Source organism: Ambystoma mexicanum, chromosome 5q, assembly GCF_040938575.1.
Source record: "Ambystoma mexicanum isolate Mex_15411 chromosome 5q, UKY_AmexF1_1, whole genome shotgun sequence".
Lineage (NCBI taxonomy): Eukaryota > Metazoa > Chordata > Amphibia > Caudata > Ambystomatidae > Ambystoma > Ambystoma mexicanum.
In genome coordinates, this window is record NC_090933.1 from 1,235,607,145 (window position 1) to 1,235,621,214 (window position 14,070).

General features: G+C 45.4%; 1 protein-coding gene across 1 annotated transcript in view; it reads left to right on the forward strand.

Annotated features, from left to right (window-relative positions):
• The first annotated feature begins 558 nt into the window (after window positions 1-558).
• Window positions 559-14,070, forward strand: part of LOC138497966 (three-finger toxin A2-like) — an 83,269-nt gene continuing 69,757 nt past the window's right edge. Inside the window, exon 1 of the mRNA XM_069621741.1 lies at window positions 559-731. Coding sequence (XP_069477842.1) covers window positions 680-731 — 52 coding nt within the window. The 5' untranslated portion in view covers window positions 559-679. The remainder of the gene's footprint in view (window positions 732-14,070) is intronic.

The window sequence follows — 14,070 nt, forward strand, 5'->3', positions numbered from 1 at the left end:
AACTGTTGTAAACTACAGTTTTGTAGGATGGAGTGGAGGCATGGAAGGCCCCAGGTATGGGGTTTGAGATGGGGTCTGGGGGTGGCAGTGAGTATAGGGGGCGGGCAGATGTAAGTGTGTCTGTGGGCATGAACTCAGAAAATGTTTAATTACACAAAGGGTACAACTATTGAATTGGTTCACTAAAGGTGTCCAGGACAACATGGCGACATGAGCTCTGTGCGCTATATTTACCTGTACAATGCAACCTGGCTAGCAATAGAGAACAGACATGCAATGCGGCCCCGAATTTAGCACTGCCTTCCTAATCTACAACACCTTCTACTCACGGCCTGCTTACATCGGGCCCCAGGTTTTCAAATAAGCTCACCCCGTGGACTTTAATGCCAGATGGCTGCCATCTTAGACAGGTGTCAGTTGGACAGAAGAAAGTCCTGAGCCCCTCTTTACCGCATGTTGTTTCACTTTCAGTGTGGAGTGGGGGTGGAGAGTTCACAGATCTCTGACAGTACAAGGAAGGTGTGACTTCTACTCCTGTGCTTGACAGGCAGACATCAGAGCCGGGAAACCGGCTGCTCCGGTCCAGCGGTACCCCTCGGTTACAGAGACGCGAAACACGCCGAGTGTATATATAAGGACCCCAGGGCAGGGCTCGTGCAGACTCCGGGCATCGGACAAAATGAAGGCTCTGCTCCTCACGCTCCTGGCTGCTGCCCTATGCGTCGGGCTAGGTAAGGCTTCCCTGCGGTGAGCAGACCCACCTGGGCACATCTGCTCAAATCTGATCGCCTTCTGGCGTAGCATTATTAATGTTCATTTTATATTTATTTTGTTTTTGTAGTCTCCTATACGCGAAGGGGCCTGCTATGGACCACTTTTCACCACTTTCAGACCTTGGAGTGTAAATACAATGTGTTGTATCAATCTGGATTGTATAATAAATAAATAAATAAATAAATATTATTTTTAATGAAAAGCACATATAAAAACTGCAAAGGGGACAGCTCGCGAGTTAGCCAAAGTGAGTGACTATAGCTGGCGTGTAAAGGCCCCTTTCTATGTCAGAGGGAGTTCTTAACAAAATGACGTTTAAACTGTACAGTTTCCCCGGACGTTCTACCAGGCTCGCGCTAGGGCAATGCCCGAACCAACAACGCAAAAGGCTAGTGTGGGCCAGTTTTTTGGGTCAAAGTGGGGCACTTTTTTAGCCAATGTGGTCCAGTTTAATGAGTTACTTCGGTATGCGCCTAGTAGTTTTGATCAGTGTTACTGAATGAATATTCTTTAAAATGCACAGTTTGCATCGCATTTGATCAAAAAGCGCCCCCTTGGGCGCTACTCAAACAGTCTGTCACAAAAGGAATGAATTGCCCTTTGCAGCTGAGGGCCACTTTTTCATTGGTGCCCCAGTACGACCCTGCCTGCTACAGTGTGTGTACGAATTAACTCGTTTAACGAATGTTACTATGGATCGCCCAATGATAATCATGTCATCTTCATTGGAGGATGAAAGGCTGAGTCAGTCCTGCAAGGAAGACTGGTGTTAAGCAGCGGGCGCGCGGCCGTGCATTCAGCGGCCTTGCAAACTGCACAGTAAATAACAAAAGTATCAAGATACAGACAATGCAGGCAAAGTGACTGGGGGGTCAACTCCACCCAGGCCTGGGTCCCACATGATGGCGGTTTGTTCGCTGACTCAAAGAAAACGCAGCCTACGTTTGCAAATTGCTCTCAGCGACTTGTTGGTGTCAAAACGCTGTATGGACAGACTTTGGGACTAGTGATAGCTGGAACAATACTGGCTCCACCTCGACCCTCTCTCCCACACCACTCACTTCCGGTCCATCATGCTGGACTCCAGGAAGTGGTGTCCAGAGACCTCTCATGGTCCTCGCTCATGTTCTTTACCCGCAAAGGAGGGGTGAGTCTGAAAACTACTGCACGAGAAAAACTCTATCACCCTCAGGCAGGCCTAGAGGGCGGTGGCAAGGCCCCAACGGCTGGCCTGACATAGCTACGTTTATGGGCCAGAGGGCGCCGGTTTATAGACTGAGGAGTCCATTCACAAGCCTTTTTGTCCAGGAGTCAGACCTGTGCTGTAGATGGAGACAAGGGCGCCAAGGACATGGCCCCAGGCCAGACGCAACACAGTATCTCTTCATAGAACCGAATCCTGCCGATTTGCATAAAAGCAAAGAGAGCATCATGGGAACATCAGAACACAATTTTAATTTTGAAACATATCTTATAGGAATTCAGTAAAAAAAAAACTTTTGAGCAGCGGTTTATATGGGAAAAACGGAAGTGCATGTACTTACCAAGCTACGAAGCCGGACATTCCAGCGCAGTGCTTTCCGCACCGGCCGTTTCGGCGCGCCAACTTAGGCATAGGTCCCGTTTAGGCGCACCCTGTTCTTTGCAGGCAATGCCAGTGAGACTAAATTATGTGCCAAGAATCACACACTTTGGTAAAGCAGTGTATGTTTGATCCTTTCACAGAAACCTCCAGTTTTTTGCTCTGCATTCTGTTAAGAACGTTTGAATATCCATATACAATGAGACTTTCTTTTTTTTGCGTTATCAAGCTAGCAGATATCAGAGCTGTAAACTAAGCTTTAGAAGGGGAGTATTATTATTGGCCGCTTTCATTGCCTAATAAGAAGTTTGGTAGGTAACTGGCGCTGTGTGCGGGATTTCAATAGTTCCATCACAACTCCCACACATTGACTTATTAGAATAGGCGCTGCTAATAACGAAGAAACAACTTAAAAAAGCAACTTTACAGGCTTCACAAATCAATCCCAGCCCCATAAGTTCAAAGGTGAAGCCCAGTTAGCGAAACAGTGGCCCGGGCCTGGTGTGCTGAGAGCAGTAGCTGCATGTTTGTTTTAACTTTTGTTCTGCAGGGTGGACATTAGAGGCACTGTGGGTGGTGGAGAGAGGAGGAGGGAGAGGCCGCTGCTTTCCCCAGCAAAGGCTGCAGAAGCTTAGTCCTTTAAGTTGCGATAAAGTAAAATGAAAAGCTTTAATTTTCTCCTCGCCACCTAGGTACTCTCTTTCAGGCATTGAGAAGTGCAGGCACTTAAATGTTCAAACATAAGAAGTGCAGGTACTAAGCGCCGGGTAGGACCATTCGATGTAAAGCATTGCTTTTGAGTACCAGTACTCTCCTTCAGGCGTTGAGAAGTGCAAGCACTCAAATGCTCAAACATGAGAAGTGCAGGTACTGAGGGCCGAGTAGGACCAGCCCATTTAAAGCACTGCTTTTGAGTACCAGTAGTCTCCTTCAGGCGTTGAGAAGTGCAGGCACTCAAATGCTCAAACATAAGAAGTGCTCAAATGCTCAAACATAAGAAGTGCAGGTACTGAGCACCGGGTAGGAGCAGCCAATTTAAAGCATTGCTTTTGAGTACCAGTAGTCTCCCTCAGGCGTTGAGAAGTGCAGGCACTCAAATGATCAAGAATAAGAAGTACAGTTACTGAGGGCCGGGTAGGACCAGTCCATTTAAAGCATTGCTTTTGAGCAAATAATGAAAGTTGGACTCAGTGGTGTTAATTGTTCACAGTTCTCACCCTAACAAACCAATGACTGTAAATTGCAGGGCATATATACCAGTTTGGACAGCGGCAACAAGTATGAGGGTTTGGCTGCTTCTGTATTGAGTTTCGCGTGCTGATCCTTGAGTTTTCTGAAAGCGGTTTGCTTGTTGGAAGGCGGATCACTCTTGCCTGCAGTAACTCAGCTTCAGAACAGCGCGGGTTGCTCACCCGTGGCCTGTGAGTCTCCTGCACTAGCCCCTTGGTCTGGGCACAGGGCAGCGCTCCGCAAGGCAGGTTTTGCCGATACACCGTGCCAGCCCATTATTTTCTGTGCTGTGTAAGACAGGGAAGACGCTGTAAATCGAGCCAAGGCAAGCTATGCGTGATTAAAGGGACATTCTCATAAACCTTTGCAGGGACATTAAACGTTGCGCCAATTGCGCATCAGGAAACGGCGCAAACTGCTCGTCTCTAACCCATGCCGTCAGTGAAATCATTCAGCTGGAATGGATGCGTCAAAGGTCGTCTCAGTGAATCTGTCAATCAAGAGATGTGTTATTTGAAAAGCACATACCTACAAAGTTGTAATTTAGAAAATATTCATCAAAAGTTACAGTTCTCTGCAAAAACCAACTTCCTGTTGCTAAAATGGCACCTACAACTTGAGGGGAACCCTCTTCGGTTCAGGAAGCACCTCAAGACCTTCCTCTTTGCTTCTGTCTTTGCTCTTCCTCTCCCTGCTGATCTGTGTGCTTCGGCACTGTGCACCTAGTTACGCTCTGATTTCGGGCCCAGGTCCCTGCCCACCCAACCACACACCTGCACTGTCTCCTGGCAACCGTTGCACTTGGGTCTATATATGTAACCCTACAATGCTCCTACCTGCACTTATCAGACACCACTTGTCTGCGCTTTAAACCTTGCACTTGCCACCTTGCTGGCTGCACTACCAGTTGTTGTCTGTATCCCTTGCTCAGCACTTTCCACTTCTCCCCTCTCCCTTGCACTTTCCCTCTCCCCTGCACTTGCGCGTTCTCAATGTCACTGGGCCTAGTAAGACTGCGCGATACAAATAAAATATATAATATCATGTCGTGTGCTACGTAGATGGAACTGTAGTGCAAGAAACGTGAAAGCTGCAATGGTGGCTTACACATTAGCAGGGTGTGAAGAGAAAGGATATATTCAATGGAAAAATAATTTACATCAGTCCTGTGCAAATTATGGCAGGCGTAATTTACGCCATAAATCGGGACCATTGGGAATCGGACCAACACTGCTCTACAGAACACTCTGTGGCATATGCTAAGTTTACTGACGTTGCAGGGAAAATATTGACAGAGTTAAGCATTTAAATCCAGTTGGCATCAGCAAAATAATGATGCAAAACTACTGTACTGAGCAGAATGTGTTTAAACCTTTTTATAATAAGACTGGGAGAGTACTGGGACAGTCTGCCCCAGTTGCATGAGAAATGCCTGAAGAAGGGTCCCATGCTGTCCCGAAAGCTTGCCGAAACTACCTAAGAGTTACCCCAATGTAAGGATCTCCATGAGAAGAGTGGCCACTGCCTGCCTGCTTGATGGCCCGCGGCTATAGCTGATTGCCATAGCATTGCTAACCCTCTTCCCCAGTGCTTTAAGTGGGGAAAGAAATCGAGGGGGGTCTTTGACGCGTCATGATGCAATATTTAGAGGCAGCCCTAAAAAGGGTCTCGGGCAGCTGCACTTCCCAATTAGATAATAAACCTTTGAAAGAGGTGGGGCCTATGTAACTATAGGGGTGACCCAAGAGTGCAATCAAGTTTTCGTATGTGTAATGAAAAGGAGAACATTTTACTTTAAAAGATGTATTAATATATAATTACTGTGTGTACACATATTGAACAACATAAAAATACTTATGAAAGAAGACTGTGATTCTTACAAATTAAAATATTTCTAATGATAATTCTTTAATATGTGTTGTAAAAAAATAATTAAAAAATGTAATCTGGTATAATTTCCATTCAGTGTTTGAAAACAAGCACATTTCTTTAACTTATGTTATGGTTCTTAACGTGGCTGAAATTGACATTGTCTGTTGAAGAGCAGCATTGGCACTCATTTTTATTTGCATCAATGCAGGGAATAAATTTGGTTGGGGAAGTCCATGGGGGTGGGGGGGAGGGCGGAAGGGTTTGTTTGGGGCGCTCTGGCAGAGCTCTGGCTCAATGTGAATATTTGGAGACTTCCAGAGATGAACCCTAGCTAGCCCTGGCCCACTTAAAGCCCTGCCATGCCGGTCCCCATCATCACAGCTCAGGGGGGTTTATAGGATTGCCATGCAAAGCAACCATCATTTGTCCAAAATTGGCGCTTCAATAACTTCGACTGGGGCAGCCTGTCTTTCTGCTGCATAGGTGGATGAATTACTTTATTTTTGTTTGAATTCTTGTTTACTTTTTTATTTTTGTGTGATCCTTTAAAAATACCTGATTCCGCATAACTTACCCTTATATATGATGTGCATAACATCTTAAACATGAACCACACAACTTTATTATTATTTTTTAAACTTCTCTGATAAATAATTTGGCAGTACATGGCCTGGAAGAAGAACAGGGGATATCGCAGTCGGCCATACCATTTCGGACCAATTCCCAGCGCTCCTATGACAGATAAGTATGTCAAGAGGTACCCACTCAGCCAACCATACAGTCCAGGAACAGTACAAACACTGACCAGAGTGGATGAAGAACCGCAGACCGTGACCAAAGAGACCTCAATTGGCAGTATTGACTAAAACGCCAAGAAGCCAAACCACTGATGTCATTAGAGACACCACGACATAGATGCGTTAGACATGAAGCACACGTGCCATCCGCACATTGGGACACTTCGATCCTTGTACTGTTCCCTGTTGGTTTGGCTGTAATAAACCACAGTTCGAACGTTCTGTCTGTCTGAATCTACCTTCCTTTTGGGGGAAGGTGTTGGGCCTTCCATGAGTAGTGACTTCACAAACTCCTAGTAGCCTCGAACCTACCTGGGAGTTTGTCCCCAACAGCAGGTACTGAAGGATGCCCCCTGCAGAGGGGTTCCTAGAAAAATGATCAGAAAGTTAAATATTATGGGGACAATTAAAGGAACATTGTCTTTATTATCCACATTGTCGTGTTCCAAGAATATTTACTCTCACAATTGTTTAATAAAAATGGGTGTGGAACTTTCAAGCAAACGTTTTTGCTACACAACTTTACAAAACACATTTGTTGAACTGATCACCACTAATTTGTTGGATATGCTCAGCATTTTAAGATTTGTGTAACACTGCACTGTCCTGAGAGCACATCATGGTACTGTGGTAATGTTTCGGCGTTACATGACTCAGCAGCACTGACAATGTCGGTCAAAGGGAGGGGGCGGGCTCACATGATAGGGAGGAGGGAGAAGAGTAAGAGGAACAGGAGGACCTACCAAGAAGAGCGCCCTGGGCCCCCAGGAGTGGCCAGTCAGGAGGGTAAATGAATCTGGTTCCAAAAAAAACAATGGATGCAGCATTCTTGAGTCGTGCAGGCATAAAGTGGGTATTTTATGAGCAGATGAGGCTTCAGTGCCCTTCAATATGCCAGGAGTGATGGTGAGGTTTTGTAAGGAATTCATATAGATTGGAAAGAATGTTATGTTATGTTTATTTATACCGCGCACCGCTGCAATTTGCATGGTCTCCAGGCGCTCACGTGGCACAGTAATAAAGAGGGCGGGTGGGTGGGTGAGGGAAGAGGGATAGGATAGAGGTTGTGCTCTTCTGTTGATGCTTGCAGAACCAGTGGCTTACTGAGTGTGAGAATCTACTGACAGTGAGTCGTGTGCCTGTTATAGAGTTTTATAGCACACGGATCAGACCACAAAGGGCTTCAGAGCCCTGTACATGGTTGGCTAGAATGTGATGTACTCCTACCTGTTAAAAAGGGAGGACGATCAGGGCGCGTAACCCTCGGCACAATAGAGGAGTAAGTGATTAATGCACATCACACCATGATATTAGTTGAACATTTCTGCGTGGAATATATTGAGTATTATCCCGGCCGGTTGCATCCCAGTAGTAGTACAGCACAGGGTTTGGGTCTATTTGACCTAAAACATTTGACCTAATCACATTTGATCAAATTTATTTGACCTTTTTTCTGGTCTAAAATGTGGGGGGAGACCCCCCGCAATCACCCCACTTCCCTTCAACCTAATCTAAACGCTTACCCACCCCATATATATATTTAACTAAATTTGACTGAAAAAAAGTTCAAACGAATTCGATCAAATGTTTTAGGTCAAATGATTGTAGGTCAATTATGCTAATACCCAGCACGGTATAGGCATTGTCGAGAAACTAGCAGTACATGAACGGTACAGCAAAGTATAGCCACTGTTCAGAACCAGTAGCATCCTGGGCAGGTCCAACCCAGCGGATGTAAAACCCAATCTAGACACTATTAAGAATTGCACAGGTCTGCCCAGTCATTATACAGCAAAATGTATACTTCAGTGAGTAACAAGTAGCATTACGGCCGGGTGTGTTCCAGTAAGTCATACAGCATTCTACAGATCCTAGTTACAAACCGGAAGTAGAGTGGCTGAGCCTATCCCAGATATGGCACTGAACAGTACAGAGATTATGAACAAATTAGTAGTAGTGTTGCTCGGTCCACCTGGATACAGGTAACCATGTAATCGTTACCCAACTGTAGCACAGCAACCGAGTAAACACGAGTACAGAGGGAAGTGTAATGGTTACCCAACTGTAGCACAGCAACCAGGAACACAGGTGACAAATGAAATGTATACAACGTTGAACATATGCACAACATGGATTATACACAAATCTTGGAAACACTTGTGTACGAGCGCGATACAAATAAAATATCAATATGAAACAGGATTAGCAAATATCAGTGCTGCTAATGTCATAGAAAAACATGTTCATTTGTGTTTGATTGCGTTAGATATACTGGCAGAAGCAGGCTCCAGCATTAATCCCATAGTCAGCAATTTTCTGAATTGAACAGACTGGTTCATAATGCATTAACGCAATCACTGCTGCCTTGACATTAGTTGAGAAACACGTAAGATTGTACTGCTCCAATAATTATTATCAAGGTGCGTGGCAACACAAACTCAATGCTGGTTAGTCGAATGCCTGGGTGAATAGCCAGGTTTTGAGTTTAGGTACCTACACAACTGGGTATCAGGTAATGTCCCCACGCATAATGTCGCAGGGAAAAGCCATTGGCAACATTGTATATGGTGACATTATGTATGAGGATGGGTTGCAAGGATGTCCCCTGGTCCGCTTGTGAGAAAAAAAATCGGGGGTTGCGGTGCTGTCCTCCGCATGTTCAATGTAATAATGTCTCTGCAAAGAACAGCGACTTTTTTGTAGGGAGTCCTTTTTGAGGGGACATTATTACATCGAAACCACAATGGATAGGTATGCGTAGCATAATGGAGGTGTTGAGGTAGCACGTTTCACAAAGAGAGCGGCTCTCACTGTGAATCTTCCGCCTCGGTACACATGAGCGTGTACGGATGATCCAGCAGCCTCTGGTTGGAATAATGGAGTCTGGAACGTCTGTGGTGGAGCAATCAGGTTGCACAGGTGATCCATTGTATTGTCATTGAGGGATCTATGTATTAGCACCAGAGCGTTGAATGTTCTTGCTTCTCCGACAGGTCAGTCAAGCCATTTGAGAGTTGGGTGAATGTGATCTTGACACTTGACATCTGTCATTAGGCTACCAGCTGTGTTTTGGAGAATTTTCAGCTTGTTTATTAATTTGAAGCTTGATCCTTCCGCAAGTTGTGTCAATAGTCATGCGTGCGAGTGGCAAAGGCTTGTGAAAGTATGCAGAGTTTGACCGTGGTAGGGAAAGGTTTCTGTTGTGAGGAAGTTCCTAGATAAAATAGTCGAAGAAGAGAGAGGCGCTGATGTGAGCCTCGAAAGAGAGGGACACGTCTAGTGTCACTTCACATAGTGACTTTAACAATGTCTTGACCCAAGAGAACAGGACTTTGACAGGCAGAGCATATATTGAGGATAGCTCTTGTGGATAAGAGTGGTCAAAATGTGGTTTTGGATATGTTCAGGGACAGCGTGTTGTCATTCGTTCGAGCTTTGATCTGGTTCGGAGTTGATTGTATGTAGTTGAGGTGAGGTGAGCCATTATCTGACACTCTACTATGTAACTGAGCACTGGCTATAGACATGTCCCGTCTGACACTGGGAAAGAGTCGACATAGCTACCAGTAGATGCATGTAGATGTTGAAGAGCCTTTGTAAATGGCTGCAGCGGTGATGCACTCAACAGGAAGTTAGGATGTTCGGAGTAGGCTGAGGGTCTTGGCAAACTTTGGAGTATCTGTCGGATAGAAATAAAGTCAGAGTAGATACGAGGGTGTGATGTGGGCCTCTAAGGTGAGATGATCAAATAGCATTTGGTGGTACAGTATGCCAAACACAGAAAAGAAGTTGGCAAGGTCTAGCAGTGTGCACATACTGGATTCAATTAATCAATGAAGAGATTATGTTATGTTATCCATTTTTGTGCAGCGCAACATTCGTCTAGGGGTATCTTGGCGCTATCGAAAGCTTTTCCATAACAAAACACAGACAGCCAGGCCAGTTTCTCCAAATAACAGGGTTTTCAAAGAGCAGCGGAACTGCATATGGTTAATAGTCGAATGTAGGGCTAACGGAAAAGCATTCCAGAGCTTAGTGGCAGCCACTGAAAAAGAACGGCCACCAATCCAGGCGTATCGAAATCTGGAGACAGAAATATGAAATCTGTCCCTGGAAAGAAGAAGGCGGCCAGGGACATTGGGGTGAAACCTAAGTAGTGAATATTCAGCTCCCTCACCATGGAAAGCCCTGTGAACCAGACACAGGGATTTACAATACAGGCTTTTGGCCACCGGGAGCCAATGGAGGACCGACAGAATCGGAGAGATGTGATCCCTAAAGGGGTACCAATAGCGAGTCTGGTTGCCGATTCTGAAGAGGCTGCAGGAGCTTGATCAAAAAAGCAGGTTGTGCCAGATGGAATTGTACGATCGGACAGAAAAAAAAGGTCCGACCGTACAAAAAGTTCAAAAAATACTACCACCAAAGATTCGAACACCAAAAGTTCGCACCTTTGGTGGTAGCATTGTAGGTAATTATACTGTGTGGTATAGTGAGCAGGGGTTGCAGGGAACACCCCTCCAGCTCCCGTAAAAAAGGACCCTGCAGCGCCGGTTCCCGATCTCGGAAGTGAAAGTGAACTGGCGTTGCAGGGACTTGGCGTGTAAAAAAGGTAAGTAGGGTTTGTTTATGTTGGGAGTGTGGGTGTGTTGAGGGTGTGGGTGGGGGAGTGTTGTGGGTATGTTGTGGGTGTGGGTGTGGGTATGTAGGGGTTTTGAATGCGTGGTCGCATGGAAATATACGAACCTTTTGTGGTTTGCACATTTCTCATGCAAACGTTTCCGTCGCAGACTTTTCCGCGACGGAAAAATCACGCAGATCCGTGCCAGATACAATGAGTTGCAGTAGCCAATACGATTTAATACAAGAGCTGCAACTACAGGAGCCCAAAGGTGCTGAGGAAGGAACCTCAGGACTTTTCTTAAAATCTTCAGGTGAATGTGGCCAGTTTCGCTGCCATAGAAAGGAATGCAGACAGTTTGACGCCCAAGTTCTTAACTGTAAGAGCAGGCACAGGAAGGGGTCCAAAAGATGAAGGCCAAAGAGAAAGAGTCCAAAGAGAGGATGAGAAGGCAGGACCAACCAGCATCACCTCCGACTTACCCCCATTCAATTTAAGCCAGTTGTCTTATCGTGTCTTGTCCTATGGCTGCTTCAGAGACATGATTTCAACAAAATCCAGCTTGCATTGGATAAAGAGGGTGATTGGTACAAGGTGCGACTTCAGTTGGCGGGTGCTACCAATTAAATTATTTTTTCCAGGAAAGGGAGTGCATCAACCAGTTGCTAGTTTGCATGGTCTTCCAGATCAAGGCTCAGCATTTTTATTCTTGGCTAGTTTCAGTTGATTAGGGAAGGTGGCGTGACTAAAGCTAGAGGTGCAGATACGAAAAACATGTAAACAACAGTGAAGCTGACCTCTAAGGACATGTATGGGGATCCTCTGGCTGCAGGGTAGCTAGATGAAATTCTGTTGCAGATAGTAAGGTAGATTATTTGAGCAGTTGTGTTGCCCGATCTTTAAAAATGAATGTTGGCCATTGTCTTTGTGGGTGCACATTTACAAGGGGTATTCCCCTCATTTGCAGGGGATATGGCCCACACAACTGAGTTATTCTGACCATTGGTATAGAGCATGAGTTTTCTTGAAGATTTACCGTGAGCGCATGTTCCGCTGCAGTAGAACCAGTCGTTTTTGGAGGTAAAGTGGAGGATCTACCTTCAGCAATATCAAAGTCAGAATTCGGGAGTCTGGTCAAACTGGCGATAATTCTATTGCAGCTAAAACAAGTGGCGGCCATGGAATTACGGTCATTAATTTACTGGCTCGATGAATTTGTTATGAGGATTATGATTAACAGTCCATTAAAAATTGGAATTATAAGCAAAAAATACAACAGGACTGCATTAGGCCAGCGCAAGTATAAGAACCAAAACTGATGGAGAGCGAGTGCTGAGAATGCAACACGTGTGCCATTCTTGGAAATGGCACACCGTGCTAAGACTACACAGCGTCCCATTACAAACTGGGATGAAACTACCAACTAATGTCACTTTCTGTATGCTGCTATTGGATAATAATGAGGTTTGATGGCTTCTGTTCTTCATACCTCTATTTTGTGTCTCGGGAGGATAGCTCAGGGGCAACGTGCTCACCTTGGAAGCAAGACGACACGGAGCAACACAGGTACGATCCCCAGGTCTGTGCTTAGAAACCTCTGGGTATTAAGTGCGTTATAAATAACCAATTAAAATAAATACATAAAATATCCGCCAATGTTCCAACCACATCAGGTTTTTGGAATAACCACAGACTATGTAAATAACTCCTATTGGACCTTATTCACGAAGACTTTCGCGGATCAGGTGGTGTCCGAAACATTCCAGAACTGCTCTGGCACATCACAGCTGAATCACAAAGCTCACTACACAGCACATGCGTATCTGGCTGGCGCATTTCCGACATGCTCATGAGCAAATCTGTGTGCATCGCTTTCGCACATGAGCTGCTCGAGGCAGCTCCAGGGTTACACCAGTTAGGTCATTATCGTGTTCCAGGCAGGTGTACAAATTATTACTTACACGTTCCAACATCCCTTTTTGATACTTCTCCATATGTTCTTCGGTTTGTATGCAGGAGGGGGGTCAGGGGGGAAGGGTGTGGAATGACCGCTTCCACAGCCCCACCCACTCGGCCATGCAAATCTCCATGCATTACCGCCAGCATCTGATTGTCATGCTAGCGGCAATGCATTGGCTGTCTGATTTTGACCCTTTCTAAAAGCAGGCAGACCCAGCACGACTCATTTGCAGATTCTGCCTGCGAACTGACTATCACAAGGTGCAGCGGCGATGTGGCCTGACTTTACACCTTTTTGTGCACTTTGTAGTGCAAATGATTGAAATTGCAAAGAGGGGCCTTTTTGCAGTTAAATGCAAATATAACAGGTCCCTTCCATGCTATTTACGAGGTCTTAGAACATTATCTCATGTGTGTACAAGGTGTAAGGTAGCAGGTGCACATCTTAGATGTTCAGGGCAGACTCTGATTTGCTTCAGTGCAAATCTGTGTAACTTGGGGCCATTCATGTTAAATGTATTTTATTTGGATATTCTGAAATCAACTTGTTAATTGTGCTCTTGAGGACTAGTCTAGGGGCCACCTGACTTAGATCCTCCATAATGTTAATATTAATGTTAAAGGATATTTGTACCATACACTATCACCACCGAAGTTGTCCCCTGGCGATCTGGCAGCTCTGAAAGAGGGAGGGGCGAGGGGTGAGTTAGTGGGAATAAGCTGGAAAAGTGCAAGAGAGCAGGGATGTGCTGTTGGCAAACTCAGCCCGGTGGGTCCGTTGGCTGGGCTTGGGGTGTTTCACGGTCAGTAGTCGCTGTGTGCTCTTGTGCAAGTCTATGTGCAGTTTGTTTGTTGGTGCAGTGTAGTGAAGTTTGTGCAGATTGCTGCGTTTGAGGCTTGCGGTTGTGTTTGGTTAGAATTTGAGAGGTGTATGCAGAGGGGTCAAATTGTTAGTGGATTGGTTAGTTGGCATTGCTGTCCTTGCAATTATGTCTAGGTGAGATGCTTACTATCATTCACTATTCCATCGGAGTGTGGCGCTTGCTAATTTTCAATATTCTGTCTAGATGTGAGGCAGGCTAGTGATCACGATTACATTCAAGTTCTGCACTTGTCATCATTCACAGTTTCATTTAAGTGTGGCACATGCTAACAGTCATATTTCTATCTAGACGCAACGCAGGCTGAAGTTCAGAATTCCTCCATAAGAGTGAGACAGAATCCAATATGAAAAG